General features: G+C 42.9%; 1 protein-coding gene across 1 annotated transcript in view; it reads left to right on the top strand.

The window, feature by feature from the left end:
* The window catches only part of PAPPA2 (pappalysin 2), a 292,512-nt gene extending 273,400 nt beyond the window's left edge, over positions 1 to 19,112 (top strand). Inside the window, exons 21-22 of the mRNA XM_044267353.1 lie at positions 16,505 to 16,603; positions 19,038 to 19,112. Coding sequence (XP_044123288.1) covers positions 16,505 to 16,603; positions 19,038 to 19,112 — 174 coding nt within the window. The remainder of the gene's footprint in view (positions 1 to 16,504; positions 16,604 to 19,037) is intronic.
* The last annotated feature ends 1,053 nt before the right edge of the window (positions 19,113 to 20,165 follow it).

The following is a 20,165-nucleotide window of genomic DNA, read 5'->3' as shown; positions in this document are numbered from 1 at the left end:
AACCCAGGAATGTACAATACTTCATGCATGGGAAGCATCTTCCCACCTCTCCAAGCTTAGCTACAGAATCTAGGGCTCCAAATTCCAGCACATGAAAAAAAAAAAAAACCAAACCTAAATCTATCCAGCTTTTTTGTGCAAGCTTCATACCATTTCTCAATCTAAAAGCTTGCTGCTCCCCCCGATGGCTAGGATTTGCAGAAGAAACATAGCTTCCTTTCCCAACTTACACCATGGTCATTAAACAGTGCCCACTGCTTTATACCCATTTACTCATTTCTTCCCTTAAAATAATATTTCTGGGTGCCTATTACATGCTGAGATTATGAAAGTGATTAAGTTCCTAATACAATCTGTGCAATAGAAGTAAAAGACCAATTGCTACCCAATGAGTATAATATGAACAAAACGTCACATGGGAGCACAGAGGATAAAGCAAATAACTTGTCCCAATTACATGGAGATGTTACAGAGGGGTAACCGTTTGAAGGATAAATAGAAGCATGTGGAAAGGCAAAGATGTGAAAGGAAATGGTACATTGCAGCCATCAAATTTGTCTGTAATGATGCTGCCCAACAAATAATCCCCAAATATCAGCAAAGAAATGCCAACACATTCAAAACCTCTAGTCAAATGTAACATACGTTACACACATTCACATTACATTGGTCACGACAACCCACATCCTTAGGTCCAAAATTAGTGGGAAGAAGAATTATACTCTGTTGATAGTGAAGTCATAGCAAAGGAGGAATGAAATGAACTATAGACATATAATATCATCTGCCAATCAGCCTTCGTAGTCACAAACATTTTTTACATTCAGATTCATTCCACCTGATCCCAAAACACTCCAGTCATAGTGGACTTCCCCAGTCCATTTGACTTACCAGTCACAGCATCAGGCTTGAAAATCTACACTATCGTGATTTATTATCAGGTTACGACGTGCTTCTCTTAATCTAGAGCCTGGTGTACTAAAATCACAAGTTCTCTGCCTTCCACACCTGATGGACAAAGTGAAGCAGAGACAAGACACCTACAGTGAACACCCCCTTTCAAGGAGAATGATGAGAGGCACATAACAGTTACTGGTCCACAACAATTCTGAAATCCCTCTGAGAAAAGTGGCAAAAAATCTCTGCTCTAAGAATAGGGACTGCTTCTTATTACGAGCTTTTGATTACTCCCTGGATATAGATCTCAAGTTCATTGTTCTTCATGGCTCTGGACTCTGCTGACTTGGAAGTCCCTCCTTTTCCATTATCCTCTTGGGCCACAAAAAGAAACCCTGGAGAACATCTCTCTATTGAATGCTAAGTAGCTCTTTCTGCCTGCTTTGATGTAGTAGAATATGGGGGACCCAAAAATCTTTTTATGTTCTCCAAAGTCTCTTTTAATCCAAGCCAATGATGCTTTTGGCACCTCAACTCACAGACATGATAGGTTTTGTATATATTTAATTTTAGTCAAATCCATATACCAAGAGCTATCCTTACAATTCTTTCCCAGATGTGCCTCTCTGGGTAGATTTAATCAAAAGTATTCTGAGCTTAGGAGGCTTCTCTGCGACAAAGTCCTGAGTCTGTTCTCTATGAAGCATTTTGTTCAGTTGCAAGGATCCTGTAGGTGCCACTTTAATCCAATTAAAAGTCTTAACAAAGTTAAGTTCCACCCTTTGATTGTAAGGGTGTAAAGTTCCGCCCTTTGATTTGGCCTTTGAGGTTAAGTCTTAAATCTCTAAAGGTATAATTCTTCAAAGCAACCCATTCGTCTCTTCCCTCTTATTTCTCTGTTCTCTCAAAATGTGATCTCCATGGATGCCTCCAAAGAGATGGAAAAGAAACAGGGAGGCCAGTAACTTTTGAGTCCTTTGGACCAGAAGTGATACATCAATTCTGCTTGCCTTTCCATTTACTAGGACATGGTTACATGGCCTCAAGCCCACCTCAGGAGAGTAGGGAAACAGGGGAATACACAGATATCAGGTGGGCATTAAATATCTCTGGTGCAGAGAAGAGATGATAGGATTTATACTTTAGGTAGAGAGTCGTGGTGTCATATTTTTGACCATGGAGGTCAGAAACTTATCATCTCTAACCTGAGCTAATGGAACAGCCTCCTCACTGAACTGAGGCATTAAAAAAAGAAGAAAGAAAAGGGGCTGAATACAAAACTATTTCTGCAGTAGAACTGGTAAACATTTGGATGTTGGTTGTGAATAGAGAGGGGTTGAAGATGGAGTTAATTGGATTGGAAGGAGGTGGGTGATTATTCTGTGAATTTGCCTCTCACACTGATATCTCAGTTTATTCTGAGAAAAGCTCAGCTAATAGTTTACCAACATATAATGCCTGACCATATACTGTGGGGATCATAGAAAACTTGGTTCCTGCCTATGTGGTTGGAGGTGTATGCTATTTGTGTTTTTGTTGGTGTACTTATTTTTCATATCCCATTAAACCAGCTTCTGGACAGCAGGGGGCATGTGTCATTCCTCTGTGTTTATATCCCCCCCACACACACACTGTAGTTTATTATTAAACATTCCATAAATAGTCAATAAATATTCACATGTGGTTAAGTAGTACTCATTTTATCCTCTTTTTTGGCTTCTTCTGGCATATATTATTTGGAAAATTCCTTATGCATTGAATATAGAATTTTGGGGTTCAGAAGTGGAATTAGTATTTTATTTTTTAATATATTTTTAATTAGATAAACGGAGTAATAAATTGAATATGCATTATCCAGATGTGAACGATCCTGAACAAATGGAGATGAAAGCTACTCCCCAGTGTCCTCTCCCTTGTGTGCTGGTTTGAAAGTTTAAAATGCTTAAGTTTAATTTTCACCTCTATTGCTCATTCCCCAAGTGACCTTGGGGCATGGCCCTTTGTCTCATTTTCCCCATCAGTGAAATATGGATAATCATATTAATCTGTCTCACCAGGTGATGTGAGGACTAATTAAAAATGAGATTAGATTCAACTGAAGTCTTTCTAATGTGAGAAATATTAAACTTGGTGGTGCATGTCTGCAGGGCTGTTAGGTTTCTGGGAACAGTCTCTGGCCTTGGAACCGCTTATGACCCTAATGACACGGTAGCTGAGTCACGAGTGCCTGCAGCCTGCCCAGCTTTTTGGCCGTCCTACCTGTCGTCTTTCCATGACCTGTGTGCCCAGTCTGATGGCCACATCTATCCAGATTGCCTGGTAACTGAATAGCAGCCGGTGATCTTTTTACTTCTTTGGACTCCCTCTGAGAACTGCTTCCTGCCTGTTCTCTCTTACTTTCTTTTCATGCTGCCTTTTTTCAGAGGGGGCCTCTGAATATTCTTTGTGTTGACAAATTGGTGAAAAGAGCTGAATTGATAAATTCACTAAACAAGGCATGTGTGTTGGTCTGCTTGGGCTGCTGTAACAAAATACCATAGAATGGGTGACTTCCACAGCAGACATTTATTTCTCAGACTTCTGGAGGCTGGAACATCCCAGTTCAAGGTGCTGGATGATTCAGTTTCCCAGTGAGGGCTCTCTTTCTGGTGTGCTGATGGCTGCCTTCTTGCTATGTCTTCACAGGGAAGAGAGAGAGAGGAAGTGCTGGTAGGTCTTCTTTAGGACAATTGATTCCATCATGGTACCATCTAAACCTAATGACCTGTCAGAAACCTCACCTCAGATACCACCATATTGACAATTGGGGCTTGAACATATGCTTTGTTCCTAATAGCATTGTTCACGCTCACATCTCCTAAGCAGAAGATGTTCTGATACATAGAACTAAGTTTCCCAGTTTTCTTTAAGAGGTGGCTACCTGCACTCTGTAATTTTAGGGGTGCTATACATGCTTCTATGGTCTCTCTCAAATGTTTGTCTCCCACATAGGATTCAGAAAGTCTCCAACTTTCCTAAATTAAAGTCACTTTTTGCCTGTACATATTCTATTTTATCAAGCTGCAGATATGTATTTGTCATTGGCCCCTTAGTATGTCAGCCGCTTTCCAGAGGGGTAGAGGAATAGGCAGATGCAATGGTAGAGATGGATACACTGGTCATGGGGATTGTCAGACCAAGCAGGGTCCAGCAAGGAAGTGGGGATGATGGGGGAAGAAAGAGAGCGGGGACTAATGGCACATTTAACACAATATTGCTGCTATGTCTGTATCTCAGCTCTCTACAGTAGAACGTAAGAGAGAGGGTGAGTGTCCAATATCTTGATTTAAGTATTTTCCTGCCTTCAGGCCATATTGTATGTGGTTGTTCTATTCCCATAGTTGGAAAAGGTAAATATAAGATCTGGGACTACAGGCCATAGTTAAAAGAGAGGAAGAATGACCAGATTCTCTTTGGGAAGGCTACTGCCCACCTTCACAGACAGGAAACCATCAATTCCTGGAATATCCAGGCTCATTGCACACAGAAAACAAACAGACAAGAAATAGCTCCTGGGTGCATGGTATACTGATTAACATTAATGAGCGTTTATCGTACACCAGGTGCATACCAAGGAATCATTACCCTTATTATGATTCCTGTTCAGTAAACAGGAAAGTGAGGGGCTGAGAACTCAGTTACCTTTCCAAAGCTCCAGAGGTAGTAAATGTGGGATAAGTAGAGGAACCCAGGCAGTCTGATTCCAGAGTCCCCATTCTTAACTGGTAGGAAGATTAAAAACAAATAAACAACACATAAACTGGGGACATAGGACTTATAGAATACCCAACTAAGAGATGAACCCGGGGTACTGGCCACCTATTGGGACACTTTCCCTGGGTTTGCAAGCTTTAAGCTGGATGAAGAGGTGGCAGGCGTGTGCCACTGAACCCTGTTGAGCGAGGATCAGAGACCCAGGAAATGAGCATGGGGAACATGTGAAACAGCTGATCAGTGGGTGAGTGAGGAAGATACACAGACAAGCATCCCCAAGATAAAGGGGATATACAAGAGACCCTTGCACAGAGACTAGGTTCCATGTGGGGGAAGGGAGACTGGACTCATCTACCAATTGACGGAGAACAGAACAGCCAGATGGATGACCTGGAATGGCGTGACAGGGTGAGCTTGAGAACCACGATAATCAGCCACACGAATTGAGCTGGTCATAGACACAGGAACTAAACATTAGACCGGGGCTAAAAGGAACAAGACTATTGGCAAGAAAATATTCTAGAATAAATATGACACCTCCCTCCTGCCATTCCTTAACTCAGCTGGACTTGAGTATTTTAGGGGGTGATAAAACAGTCATGTCTAAGTTGTGGAGAGAGCCTGGCAGGATTCAGGCAGGAGAGAAAATGGGCTGGGCCCCCTCTAGGCGTGTGTTTATATGGAAAAAGAAAACAATTAGAGCTTCTCACTGTGAGCTGGGACAGGGTTTGCTGACTGATCAGGCTCTATTTCTTAAGACTCAGGCCTTAGATTTACTAAAGGTTCTTTCCAGCTATTTTTTCAATGAGCAAACTTTTTGAGAAAGTTTTAGCAAAATTTGAATAGTCAAAGGGTCATAGAAAAACCTTCATCTCCATTGGTCTTCTACCCAAATACAACCATTTTCCAAATCCTGGCAATTTTCCTTCTCAATACCCCTGTTGTTGTTTTTTTTTTTTTTTTTTTCTGGTTCCATATTACAACCAGTCAGTTCTGTTCTTCTCAGTTCAGATCTGTTTGAGGTAAACTTCCACCTGCTCTGAACCCTTCCACTTCTGTCCTGAACATCTCCCACACGGTCCCCAGATCCAACCTCTGAAACACAACTTCTGTCATGTTCTTCTGCTCAGAACAAAACAAAACAAAACAAAAAACCAACAAAGCAAACCTTCCAGTGCCTCCTTATTGTCTTCAGAACAAGGACCAGCTAGAGTCCTCCGAATGGAGATTTGGACCTAGTTCCAAATGTGGGTCATTAGTTCTTGAGGCAGAAAACCACAGATGCATCTTTAATTTTTTATTTGCCCTCCTGCTAGGTTTTTTTTCTGACCAAATCCCATCTGTGCTCAAAGATTAAATCTAATCCTATATATTCCATAAAGCCTTTCTGAAATGTCCCAGCCCCTTTCCCATTCTGAACCTATAGCTCTTACTGGTGCCATTAATTACTTTGGGAATCAATCCTCCACCGGCCTTGAATTCTTCTCTATTGCCTCAGATGCTACTCAAATTCTGCCTTGCTCAGTGCTGATGATACCAAAACTTCTCTAATGCAGACTTTGTCATCCGTAGAACCTACTGTGGGGCCTTTTGTGCCTAGAAGACACACTAAGTATGTATTGATTCGATATCCCAGGATTTTAGCAGCTGGCCTCGTGCCTGGCTCATAGAAAATGTTTTGAACATAAATATCCCAGATTATACATTTTTCATGGATTTCTATAGCATTGACTTTTCCTCAGAGAGTGGCTTTACATGCCCATAGTTGCGGTGACAGATTGGACTGAGATGTGGAGTGTGGTATGTCATTACTATTTGATAACGATGCTGGAGGCAGCGTGAACATGTCAGGATAATGACAACAGGAGCCTGGGCAGCAACAGTGGCTCTGCGTCTTTTCTTCAGACATGTTCTTCAGTGGCTCAAGTCATTGGTGTTTTAATTGGTCTTATGGGTATGATAATAGTACCTCCCTCACTGAGCTGTTGTGAGGGCTCAGTAAGATCAGGCATACAATCCTTGTAGCACAGTGTCTTATGCACAGAAAATGCCATATATAAGATAAAAATAGTGTCTGGTTCTCTATGACAGCTTGTAGTTTGTAAAAATATTGTTACCTCAGGTTCATTCTTAATGCCAGGAGAAATTGTATATGTCTCTGTGTGTGTGCGTGCATGTGTATATAGAATAAAAACATATTTTAATGTCTTATCTATAATATACATATTGTATATTATTATGACACATCTATCTTACATGTGAATACTGCATATATCAAATGTAAAATATTTATGTGTATGTGTTTATCTGTATGGAATATATGTATATTTTATGTGTATATTACATGTATATAATCATGTGTATACACACATATATCAAAGAGGAAACAAGTGTTGTTATATCCCAGGGATACTTGGAAACTCTCAGAATCATGTGATTTAGATTTGCCCCAAAGTGCACCCTCTTTGTGGGGAGCTGGGTGTGGTACTGGAATGGCAAAAGGTTTGGTCAATTGCTTTGATTTCTTTCAACAGCTCCTTCCACCCTAAGAGTGTCTGCTTTCTCCTCGAAATTTCTCCCCGTGTGCTTGACTGCTGAGGAGAGAGAAAGAGAGAGAGAGAGGGGAGAGGTGTAGGAAGGGAGGGAGGGAGAAGGAATGAGAGAATGGGGAAAGAAAAAAATAAGACGCTCAGCAAACAGCGGGAGGGCCAAGAAAAATATTTAATCCAAACAATGAATATTGTCGTTTCCTCCCACAGTCTGCATTCCCAGTCATCTTCCACAGGCAGGCATGGGGAGCCAAGAAATGCCGAGCTGCCTGGCATGGGCGTGTGTGTGGCGGGGCGCCGGGGGGCGAGCACGCGTGGCGAGCTGTGGTAGAACATTCCCCTCGCCAGCCCAGGCCGGCCTCAACCTCCCATGAACTGCAGGCTGGCCAAGGAGCCAGAAGACAGGGACAGAGGGAAGCAGAGGCTCAAAGTCAGAGCAGGGCCCCGGCCATCTGCCCTGGGCCTTCTTCCAGGTGCTTCTCTGGCCATTTGTCCCTGCTACAGGTTCTCCACCTCTGACTTAAGTCCGGTTCCTAAGCCTTTGTCCTCTTCGCCTTCCAGAGCTACTATGTCAGCTCTCAAACGGAGTATGCACAGTGTAAGGTGCCCCTCCGGGGGGTGCAGAGCTGGCACCACAGCTGGCAGAGGGCCAAGAGAAGGGGAGCTGTGTGAGTGACCGCCGACCGCGGTGACGGGACCCAGGCGGGTCCCACGTGCCCAGCAAGGTGGCTGCAGCGGCCCAAACTTCTGCTCCCAGTTTCATTCCTCTGAATCTTCAAGTCTGCTTCTCTAAGGGTCTACTGTTACTGAGCCTGTACCTGGCAGGTCACGTCCAGCCATTTTTAGGGGACGTGGTAGACAGAGTAATTGAGAGCGAGCACAGATTACCTGGGGAGGCGAGGGAACAGGATAGAGGAAAGGGACCTTATCTTGGAGGAAAGGCAAGAGGAGGGCAAAGCAGAAAATATTCTTCATTTAGAAAGTCTCTTCTAGAGGAGAATCCATGAATCTCATTCACCAAACATTCATTGAGAACCGACTGTGTGGGTGTTGGGCTTTGTGCTGCTGTGGGGTCCTGTGGCTCATGGAACAAAGCCGGAGTGGAAGAGGGAACATGTCCCGACATGTCCCTGCCCCGTGGTCCTTAGAGTTCAAAAACTCTTATGTTCAAGGTTTCTATCTCTAACCTTGAAACACAGTAGGCCGCTCCAATTAGCAGGAGAGGAGGCAGGAAATTCCCCTGCACGAACTATTGCCCATCCAAGAAAGCCAAATGCAGGCCACCTCTGCCCCCACCAGCTTCCCCCACCCCCATCAAAACAAGAAAAACAAAGTCACAAGAATCAGTGGGCCCACCAGGCTGGCCGTGGAGAGGCGAATGAGGTCCAGTGGTGTTGCATTATTAGTTCTTGCTGGGAGCCCAAGCCCAGCATTTGCTGCATCATAAATATCAGGACTCTGGGAACACCACATTTTAGAAGCATTGTTGCGTGATTCAAGAAGGAAGGAAGGGCGACAGCACAGTCGTCATCAACAGACGATCTGGACCAACTGACTGCTTACATCAGTGGCTCCAAAAACAAGGGCAAGTGTGGAGGACAGGAGTCAGACCACTGGAGGAGGAGAAGAAAGGTTTGGGGTTTCTTTGTTTAGGACATGGAGACAAGCAATGGCTTACAGGGGCCTGGCAGTAACCTTGCGATTTTGGAGATGTGATGAAGGAATAAGGATGCTGGTTGGGAACAGAGTGCTGGGCACTGTCACGGCCATCTCATGCGGTTTGGCAGAAGGGGGCAGGAGATAAGGGCCAGAGGCACTAAGCGTCTTACCATGGGTAAGGCCTCCATGTCGAGTGAGGGCCAGGACCCACTCCCATCAGTAGCAGTGCCTCACTACTGGGGCACTTCCCAACAAATGCCATCAAATCAGGAGGGCCGCCTCATTTGTTTTTTTGAACCCCTAAGATAGCATAACCTGTGGAGGGATGTCCTCCTCTGTTTCTGTCTTTTGGGAAAAAGAGGTCTAATTTCAAGCCAACATTTTTTAGGTACAGATCAGTGCACGCTCTACCTGAATGCTCCCCTGCCTCGTCTTCACCCATCAGGGCTCTCGCCCTGCCCCCTTCCTTGGGGTGGGGGTATAGAAGCACCTGGCTGGGTTGGGCCCAGAGCGGAGGCTAGTGGGGGAGCAGGCCGGCGTCTGTTGGTCGGTGAGGTGGAAGAGTCTGTACCACTGGGTCTTTATTTGCAGCGAAATGAAAGGGGCTGCTGGGAGGTTGTTTTTGGCTGAAAAGTAAGTCAGAGAGTCTTCTCACTTTCCTGTTTTCCTGTGGTGCACGTCAGGGAAGAGGTGTCTGTGATGGTTTGGGGTTTTTCAGAGGCTAAGACACTCAAGTCCCCGCTCTGGTTTTGACGAGAGTCCTGGTTTCCAGAAGCCAGTCAGGCTTCTCCTACTCTGTTTTTATAATTTCCAGAGCCATTTCCCTCGTCACCTGACTCTTTCATGACTCAGATGGTACATTTGTGGTGGCAGTGAGTAGGGCAGGAGGCTCAGGGATGAGAGCAACCATGGCTTTGACTCTAAAGAGCTGCTGGTAGACTCTTGAAGTTTTTCTGACCAGAGTCTCTGTGGAGGGAACTCAGACAGCAACACACAGTAGTAAAAGCAATGGGAGTGTTCCTGCTGCCTTCATAAAAGTAGGATTCGTTGAGTACTTACTGTGACCAGAGACTGGGCTAGTTTTTCTCCTCCATTTGCTCATTTACCCCTCACAACATTCTGTGAGGATGGTGTTATTCTCACTCACCAACAAGGATACTGCTACTTAAAGAAGTCCAGTAATCTGCTCCGATCTATGAGTTAGTAAGGACAGAGCCGGGGATCTGGGCACAGGTTTATCAAACACCGTATCCCATGCTCCTCATCACCGGACTGTACAGCCTTGATCATTTTCCAGAGCAGGAGGTCTTGAGCCCTTGTGTACCTGGAAGCTGTTGAAAAGTGTACAGGAAAAAGAAGTCATTTGACCTTATTTTGTTTGCTTTTCTTTTTCCATCTCGATATATCCCAGCCATTTCTCTCAGAAGAACTGGTTTTTGCACTATTTGATCATTTCTATTCCAAGGCTGTGCTTTGGTTTTGGTGTCGGATGGAGATAAAGTGGCTATAAGCGGGCTTTCGTTTTGGACCCCATAAAGTTGCACATTGGCTTTTCCTTTTTTGAGAGTCTGGTGGATTGCTCTGGCGGAGAGCTTTGATGCCCTACCCCAAAGCTATATGACCTCACGTAGACCACAGGACTACACCCCAACTTTGGATCCCTCTCTCAGGGCCACAGATGGGATGCTTCCCTCTGCCCATCCAACAGAATGTGTGTCTTCATGGCCTTTCTTTGAATTACATCTTACTTGTCTGTTGTTTGTAGAGCAGACCCTTGGCATTCCAGGGTCTACTCTACATTTCAACTGCTACCTGGTAACCCAGAAAATCCTAAATATCTTAGTGATTAGTGGATTTGCATCATCTTGTCTTCAGGGCTGGTAGGTAGGAACAAATCTCCCAGTTCTAACTGAGCCAGGTTACCTATATGGCACTGCTATGTGATTGTGTCATTCCCTATCAGTCCTCACAAACACAGGCTTCTTATTAAAATACTAATGGTGTCATTTACACATTCCCCACCTTACAGAGGCCCAAAACCTGGGCCCCAATTCCCAATCAGCTGTGAAAACCTAACAGCTGGATAACAGATTATTTGCCAACATCCCAAAGACAGTCATGTTTTCCCCACCTTCTTCTTGCTCTGGTATTGAGTTTCTTTTTGCTTTGAGGCCATGGTAATTTTTCTTCTTTTCTTATTACCCCAGCTCTGGAGTTGAGAGGATATTGTTAAATTTTATCCAACATTTTTAGGTTGTTTATAGCAGGAGAACTTTTCAATGGTATATTCTGCTGCCTCTTCCCACTCTTAAATAAACATATACCAATGCTCTGTACATAGTAGGAGAGGAATAATGGAAAGGAGAGATCTGTTCACAAAATATGCTAAGGAAATGTTGTTAACCATCCTCATATTTGTTCATTTATTAAGAACCTCCTGTAGCATCAGGCATTGAACTAGAGGCTGGTTCTATAAAGATGGTTAGACCCTGAGCCCTTGGTAGTACAGAGTGTTATGTCCTACATAATGCCCATATGGTAAAACATACCATAGTAATACACAGGCAGGAAGGACTTTCTGGGCCCAGGAAGCCAGATGAGATTTTCCAGAGGCGGTTGTATGTAAGAAACTCTTCCTGCAGAATCCATCTCAGGGTATCTATTTTAATTTTACATTTTCCAAGAAGATTGTTGCAAACCCACAAATGTGAGATCATTGGCACCCTCCCACCCAAGAGGTGAACACTGGAGAAGGGGAACAGCTCCATTTCCTCTTTCTGTCAGATGACGGCAGAGAGCAGAGAAATAATCTGGGACCCAGAAATAAATGTTTCTGGGTTGCAGGCATGGGATGGGAGTGTAGTGCTGCCTCCTCCTGGGGAAATCAGCCTCTAGGGAAATAGGAGCAGACCAAGCCCCAAGGCCAGAAGGAATGATGGTGCCAGGCAGCTTATTCAGGATAAACCTTGTCTTACAACTGAAAAAAGCAGAAGTGAAGTTGTTGGGGGCTCTGGGGCATTGACATACGTACAGCCCTTTTTGCTTTTGTGTTGGATCGTTGGGCTCACTTTTTTGTTAATGCTCCTATAACTGAACCTGTATAGAGGTTATAGAGGTGCTAAAGGAATTTAAATTACTCTGCGTTCCAAAAAAATTAAAAGATGAATGAAATCATCAGATAGTGGCAGCATGCTATAGTAGAAAGAACATCAGATCAAGAATCCAGAGACTCCGCCTTATTCCAGGATGGCCACCAACTTGCCTTACAAATAAGACATTTCTCTTTTTTTAAGGCTCCATTTCATCATTTGTACATGTTTTACCATATGGGTTTGGTACTAAATAGTCTTCAAGACTCCATCAAACCTTAGAATTTCATGTATCTATGATCCTTAAAAAAAAAAAAAAAAACAAACAAAACAAAAAAGCAAGTAGTGTTCTGGTCATTACTCAAAGACCTTGTAAGTTTTTTGCCTGTGAAATTCTAAGCGCAGCCTTGCAGTGAAGTCCAGCCAGTATAGACATAGTACGTAGATCTTTGGGTTCAGTGGAGGAGAATCAGGCTGGAGAATCAAGCGAAGGATTCATTGGAAAGCCAAAGAAAAACAGAAAATGAGCACCCCTTCTTATATATATTTATAAGCGTTTCCATTTACTGCAAGGACTCCACTGGGCCTGGCACCACAGCTTCGCTGGGAAAGGGCATCTTTGGTGCCTGGTGCAGCCCCACCAATAAGAAGATATAGATGTGGGTCCAATTTGTCATTCACATAACTAGAGGGTTCTGATGGAAAAGGATGTGGGGGAAAGAAAATAGTGTTAAGCTTTAGACACAAATGTGATTAGCATCTTCTAGTCTGAAAGACTCCTCAAGATGAAAAATCAGGAATCCTCCCTGTGCCTCACCTATAAGGAGATAGTCACTTTTGGCTGAGATCCCAACCTGTAGGGCATCAGAGCAGACCACCTAAAGTACAAAACTAACCTTTCTAAAACATCAGCGTGGTCATGAGTTCTGTTGCAAGCTATAGCAGAAAAATGTTCCTAATGTAGTTGAAGTAAGAGAAGTGTTATCAGCCAATCAGTCAATGTTTATGGAGCTCTTCCTGGGGTTGGGCCCTGTGACAGGCAGTCTAGGACCACCCGGATGTCTATTTTCATTTTCTCAGGCTTCCCCTCTGAATCATCCAGCCCTAATCTCTCCTCCTAGAGGCTAGATGTAGCAAGCCAGCCCATGAAAGCTCTTAAAAATCTCCCCAGCGAAAATTTGACTTAGGGACTTCTCTCCTGTCTGCCGCCCTATGCTAGGCTAGCACTTACTGTCATAAGCTACACTTGTTTACAGTGGATTCTCTCAGGGGCTGAAACTTTGCATCCCCATAACAATGCCTGGCACATAGAAATTTGGAATCAAGGATGTTGAATGACTGAATGAAGGACTATATCCATAGAAAACGGACAGGGCCCACCATCCCCCTGCCTAGCTTTGCAGAACAACCTTAAACAGAAAATAACACAAAGAATATAGATAACATAAAGAAGGAATTATTTTTACTTTGAGAAATTTCCAAATTTGTCCAGTTTCCATAGTCATATAGGTGTATGGGCTGACAGCCCTTCTGATTTCATGACTGACCCACAACCATTTCTACAGCTAACTCATCTACCTGCTACACAGCTAGCCAGCCCTAGATATCCTCAAGTTCATGCATCATGAGAAAAGAAAATTAGCCTCTCTCTCAGATCTAGGTATTTACTTCAGGTATAATTTAAGAAGCTTGATTCATAAAGTTGTATGTGTGTGTGTGTGTGTGTGTGTGTGTGTGTGTGTGTGTGTGTGTTTTAGAGGAGGCTCACTTAATGCAAAGATAAGCAGCCCAATACAGAGTCTTCCTGTACAAAAAAAATGAAAACGAAAAATGTTCATGTTGATGACTTCTTATTCTATTGGTTATTAAAAGGCAGAGTGAGAGGAATTTTGTAGGTTTTTGTTTTTTCTTTCATCAAAATGGTTAAGATGGAAAATGAAAACATGTATCTTAAAGAAATAGGCAATAGGTATTTGAAAAATTCACTTACGTGAAGCACTTTGCTGATGTTACAGCAAAGTGGGTAGTAAAAATTCACCTGTGGACACATTGTGCAGAGAAACCCAACACTTGTACCCTCTGTTAGGAGACGTTTCCTGGAGCAGAAGTGATGTCCTCAGTCTGACACCTCTCCGTTATTGAGATTTTGATCTAATCTACATTCAGTCTTCAGATGCTTTAAAAACCTTGGATCAATTAGTCATTTTTCCCTTTCTATTTTTTCCATTGTAACTTTGGACTCAAGCTGTCAGGCTTCCCAGGCACATGTTGCCATAGGAGACTCTGTTTGTTTAGGGTGGAGTACTTGGTTTTGGCAGGTTAGGGGAGGAACAATTAATTCTAATAGGTATATAGTAAATTAAATATTTGGGTCTTTCCAACCTTTTCTCTGATTTTCTGCCCCTTTTTATAAATTTCCTTTACTTCCCAGATGACCCTTTAAGAGCGGAAAAGAAGCTTCTAGAAAAGAAGTTTCTAGAAATCATGTTCAGGCTCTAGCAGTAGACACCCACTGGGAGCTAGAGATGGTCACCTAGACCATTTCTGCTCTTTTCAACCTATCTTCCCTAGTGATCCTGAGACAAGAAGCCATCCTTGGGAAAGACTTTGGAAAGACTGATTCTCCTGGATCCTTGAATAATCCATTCAAAAGTTTAAGCTGTTCTTATGAAAAGGAAGCTCTCCCTTTAATCCTCCATACTGAAGACCACACTTTTACATGTAAGAGAAGTATTTTGGGTGCTCTTTGGATTTTTATAGACAATACCATGAAAAATAAAGAAGGAACAGATTAAGTTTTGCCAATGAGTCAGTCAGGGTTGGAGACAAAGTAACAGATGCAGTGTTAGAGGAGGAAAATATACTCCACCAAACACTTGAAAAAGAAAAAGAAAACTCTGGCAGGGGTGGGAGATCTCAGGAGACGTATCTGGTCCTCCTGGGAGGACCCGAGAGCATTTTATGGGTGTTAAGGATGTCGCCAGCCATATTTTGACTCCAATTATCTGGCTGCAATTGTAGCCCCAAGTCCTGATTGTATAGTCATCCTAGGAGCTGCAGAGCCAGTGTCACTTGCTCTGGTGTTAAGAGACCCATGCACATCTCACAGTCTTTGTCTCTTATCCCAGTGAGGCCCGTGTTGAAAACAGAATTCATTTTTACTTCCTGCTTTCAACTGCCTTTGCCGTGCAGCTGTGGAACAGCTGTTGAGTTCCACCCCACAAGTAGCAACTTTTCAGTGATCGGAATGCTGGTATACATCTGGAATGATGTTCAAATGACCTCAGGACCCCATAGAATAAATCAAAACATTGAAGTAATAATTTGGATGAGCTCGTTCTGATGTAATTCAATTGACGAAAATTATTTAACGCCCCCCCCTTTTTTTTAGTTTAGTTATCTATCTATCTCATCAAAGCACAGTGAAATAGGGAACAGTCCCACTATTTGACATTTAAGGAGGGTGGGGGGAGAGAAAGTGATTTAAACATGCAAACTGGAAGGTGACCTCAGAACTCAGTCTACTGACTGTCTTGTGGTCCAAAGAGTTTGGCCACAAGATGTTTCCTGAGGCTTCTCAATTAGGCATCCACTCAGGAGGGGAAGCAGCCAATGTGATTGAGTAGGTGGGCTGGCTGGCATGCCCTCCAGAACACTGTGGGACACTGTTTTTCTCCAGGAGTGGTTCTAGGGAAACAACGCATTGGACTTCTGAGCTATTTTTTAACCGCTTGTTGCTGTTCTTATCATACATTCCCTTTTGGGGAGAAACACTCCATTAACTCTGGTTTGGCCTGGGCCCCTTTCCCATTTTGGTTTCTGTTAACTTGTAGCTATAACAGGACTGAATGGAAACAGCTTCACTTCCTCTTCTCTCACCCTGCATCTTGCTGCTGTGCATTAGGTAGCTGTATGTGTGAGAGTATTTCTGTTCCAACACTGGTGTCCCAAACCCTAGGACCCCCGCATTCTGGACAAACATCATTTGAATCTTCATAGAATGCCAGGACTACCAGGGTCTCTGAATACAAGTACCAGGAGAAAGGCTGGAAATTATAGTTCTTAATCCAGGAGAAGAAGCAGAAAGTCAAGATATAGGACTTCTAATTCCAAAGTTGGCTTGACCCTAGCTATGTGACCCAGGGCAGTTTTTGTCATTTCTATGCATCTCCATTAAAGCCAACCTTGCCTGCACCATAGGCTTTTCCTGATGATCAACAGAGTTCAAATGTGTGAAAATATTTGGTAACCTACTTTATATAAAGACATGTTATTTACAAGAAGGTAAAAAATTTGACCAAGGAATTTAAATGAACCATTCTGGACCCTAGAGTTGGTTAGAAGAAGGTATTGCTGGTGAACTTTGACAAATCTTTGGGCCCAGTGGTCTTGAGACTTTCAACTTCTTAAGGATGTTAGGTTAGTTTGTATCCTGCCTCTCGGGTGCTCTCCCCTAATATCTCTTAGTTCCACGTGTTATGATGGAGATGGGTGGGAGAGGAGTGCGAAGCCCAGTGAAGCTGTTCATAGACACTGACCTTTCATGTCCTCAACCAGCCTTTCCAAGCAGATGGATGGTGTGATACCATCAACAACCGGGCCTACTGCCACTATGATGGGGGAGACTGCTGCTCTTCCACGCTCTCCTCCAAGAAGGTAAGCGAGCACACCTGTAGGTAACAGGCAGGGAAGGGACTCCAGAAATAAGTTTGGCTGATTCTCCTTCATTCTGTATCATTTTTATTCCGTAGTCAAGAAGGGGTTATAGTGAATAAACATTTAAGCTTCTATGGTGACAGGATTAAAGGCAGTGATTTTAGGTGAGGTTGTTAGAAAACGCTAGTTTTCCGGTGGTTGGTTTTGGAACTCCTTCAGAAAAGCCATAGCTTTGGCTACTCAGTGACTCACTTCTGCTTATCGTTGTCCAGGATACACCTCTGTTGGCAGGGAATTATGGCCTCTACCTCCTGGGGAGGCATGATTACCAATGAAGTGACGTTTGGTTATTGTTAATCCTCATTATTAAATTAATAATCCTATATAGTGTTTTATAAGCATATTTTAAGTTTATGTTGACTGGCCACCACAAGCTACTTAGACCATTCCCTGAGTAGTAATTTTTTCCTCAATTCCTTTTATCTCTATTTCTATGGGCTCTGTTAAATTGATAGATATGCTCAAGCTAAACCCGTGAAATCAAATAGGCTGAAATTTTATAATAATTTGGATAAAAAGCCAAGTGCTCCAAAGACATTTGATGCTACCCGGCCAATCTGATGAATCAGAAATATGCAAGAGACAGTATCTCTTTCCTTGTACCTGTCTTCACAATAAGTCAAACCTACATGATCACCTCTACAGAGCTGAAACTCTGGCACCTAATGGCTGATATGACTGTTCACTCTGCACCAGGCACTGTTGTCACCACTTATGTGAATTAACTTATTTAATGCAGAATGCTCAGGGGCTCATCGGATCACTGTCAATTTGTATGTCTTTTGCTCTAAAAAAATAATAAATCCCAAACCAAGAGAAACAGATCAACAGCTTGGAAAACAGGTCAGAAATTGTATCCACTAGTTATTGTTCTCACTTACAGACCATAACTGGTCACAGATCCCATCTCTACCCAGGAAGGTATGACCACTTCAGAAGAAGACAAGTAATTCTCGCCTCATCGCCATCTCATACTCAGTATATCTAGGGTTTGTCTTTAAGGGATTTCAGTGCCTGTAGCCAGCATACACTAGAATCAGAATTGAAAAGGCACTTCATTTTGGAACACTGAAAAAAAATTAAATTAAATTTTTAAAAAAGAAAAGGCACATCATGGGGCACTTAGGTGTCTCAGTCCGTTGACTATCCAACTCTTGATTTCAGTTCATACCATGGTCTCACGTTCAAACTCTACAGTTCAAAACTCTATATAGAGTTCAAACTCTACATTGGCTCCACACTCAGCATGGAGTCCACTTGACATTCTCTCTCTCCCTCTCCCTCTGCCCCTTCCCCTTGCTCTCTCTCCTTCAAATAAATAAAATCTTTAAAAGAAAAAAAGAAAGGAAAGGCACTTTAATCCTGCTAAATCACATTTTACCTCCTTTGTGAAAATGTGCTATAAAATTTCCCCAAATAATACCACCCATTTTCCAACTCCCTTGCCCAGTCACTAAGCCCATCTTTTCAGTGTGCTTTGAACTATTACAAGCTATGCCTATTTTTACCTCACTTGATTGTCTATGATCAAAGGGTAGAATCCTTTCTAATTTTTACATCATGTCTCCCAACATGCCCAGTTCTCTCTGACACTGGTTATGGACACTTAAAAAGTGTATTTGTCTACTGATGCTGTAGTGAGAACAGGTAGAGAGCAACTTTTGCAGGATCATTTTCGGCGCAGAGTAGGAATAATTATATAGCAGGAAGGCAATCCAGCCACAAACAGTGGGTACAGAGATGCATTGTTTCACCAAGTCCAAGTGCATCCTCAGTTCAAGGTGGGCAAAACCTCGTGCTTACAAGAAGCCAAAGATGGTTGTATGGCTCTAAGAACACCAAGAAGTAGGAGCCATAGAGTTAGGCTGTAGAGACTTGGTTTTCCAGATAGTAGTGCCATGACCTTAAGTTAAGTCATCCAATCTCTCTTGGCCTTCCCGATAAAAAGAAAATGCTAACATCCATCTTACCTACTTTACAGGGATTTTGTGAAGAGGATAATGGCGATGAAAACATTAGCAATGGTTCTTGACATTAATGATTATATTAGAAGTAGTAGAAACAGGCATTACAAATGCCTGGAAATGTGTGTTTTATATCCATCATTTTATTTAAATCACATTACCACCACCTAGGGGAATTACTATTGTCCTTCCACTGTATACACACACACACACACACACACACACACGTAAATAAAGTGAAGCAAGGAAGACTTACCATGATGTGTAAGTGCAAGAACTGAGTGTTAGTTTCAGCTCTGTGATATTAACACACTTCCTCTGGGACCAAGTGAGAAAAGCAGAAGCTGGTTGAGAAGTATGAAGCTTGGCAAGAAAATGGTTTATTTCAACTTCTCATTGATTTCCCCTAGGTCATTCCATTTGCTGCTGACTGTGACCTGGATGAATGCACCTGCCGAGACCCCAAGGCTGAAGAAAATCAGTAACAGTGGGATCGAGCCCCTCCTTCCACTGCCCTGGAGGCAGTAAGAAAGAGAGGCCTCTGTAAGAGAAAACAAAAGGTGAACAAAGAAGAAATGTTGTGAACTGAAGGATGGAGGAAGAGCTTGAGGTTCTTATAGACATGCAAGGGAACGTTTATAGGTGCCAACTGTTCCACCAAGTACCCCAAGTAGGGAAGAGTCACAGGCAAAAAGTTTCTTCAAAGAGGCAGTTGATTAAAAGTGGAAGGAGAAACATGATAGCTATACAAGGACCCTCCTCCCCCATTTATATTCTATTCACCCCCATCCTCAACTCTTGTCCTATTCCCCACTCTGCACCCCACCAACTATTCAGCCCCACCCAACTTGTAAACCAATACCAAAATACTAGAAGAGAAGTTGCCAGGGACGCTCTGTTAACACCCGTTTTGAATGGATTGCCATCTTTCGGGGCTCATCTACTCTAAACTGGCTCCCTTTCTTTTGTGTAGTCTCCTTTAGTCATAATGAGGTTAGTTATTAATTCCTTATAAGTATTTAAACATAATTATATAAATATATTATATATATTATATTTTTTGCTGTCTACTAAGCTAAAAATTATACATTGTTCCACAAATGCTGCTGTGAAGTTCATATCCCAAATGAATCCTGAGTGTTTGAGTACAGCAAGACAAGTCATTCTGCCATTTTTCTGTTGATGGGGGTTGGCAGGTGGAAAAGGAAGTGGCGATGGAGAAAGAGAGAGAAATTAGATGAAGTTTTTGAAACTAACAAGACAGCTAATCATCTTTTCATGAGCAGGAATCTGGGCCCAGTTTAAGGCGATGAAGGGTTGGGATGGTAACATTAAGAGGCGTAGCAAGTTGGGTGGGAGTACCCATTGGTGCTGGGGCCAGAAGAACCAGACCGTGGTTCTTGTGTATTTATCCAGAAGGAATGTATTCACTACTTTTCACTTCTCAGAACTCTTAGTTGGAGTTATTGAGCCCCAGGATCCTCTACACTCCCACACGTGCCTATCTCAAGGGTGGCTCTTGCCTGCCAGTCAGTGAG

This window comes from Neovison vison, chromosome 10 (genome assembly GCF_020171115.1).
Source record: "Neovison vison isolate M4711 chromosome 10, ASM_NN_V1, whole genome shotgun sequence".
In the NCBI taxonomy this organism is placed as follows: Eukaryota; Metazoa; Chordata; class Mammalia; order Carnivora; family Mustelidae; genus Neogale; species Neogale vison.
This window is presented reverse-complemented; position numbering and strand designations above follow the sequence as displayed.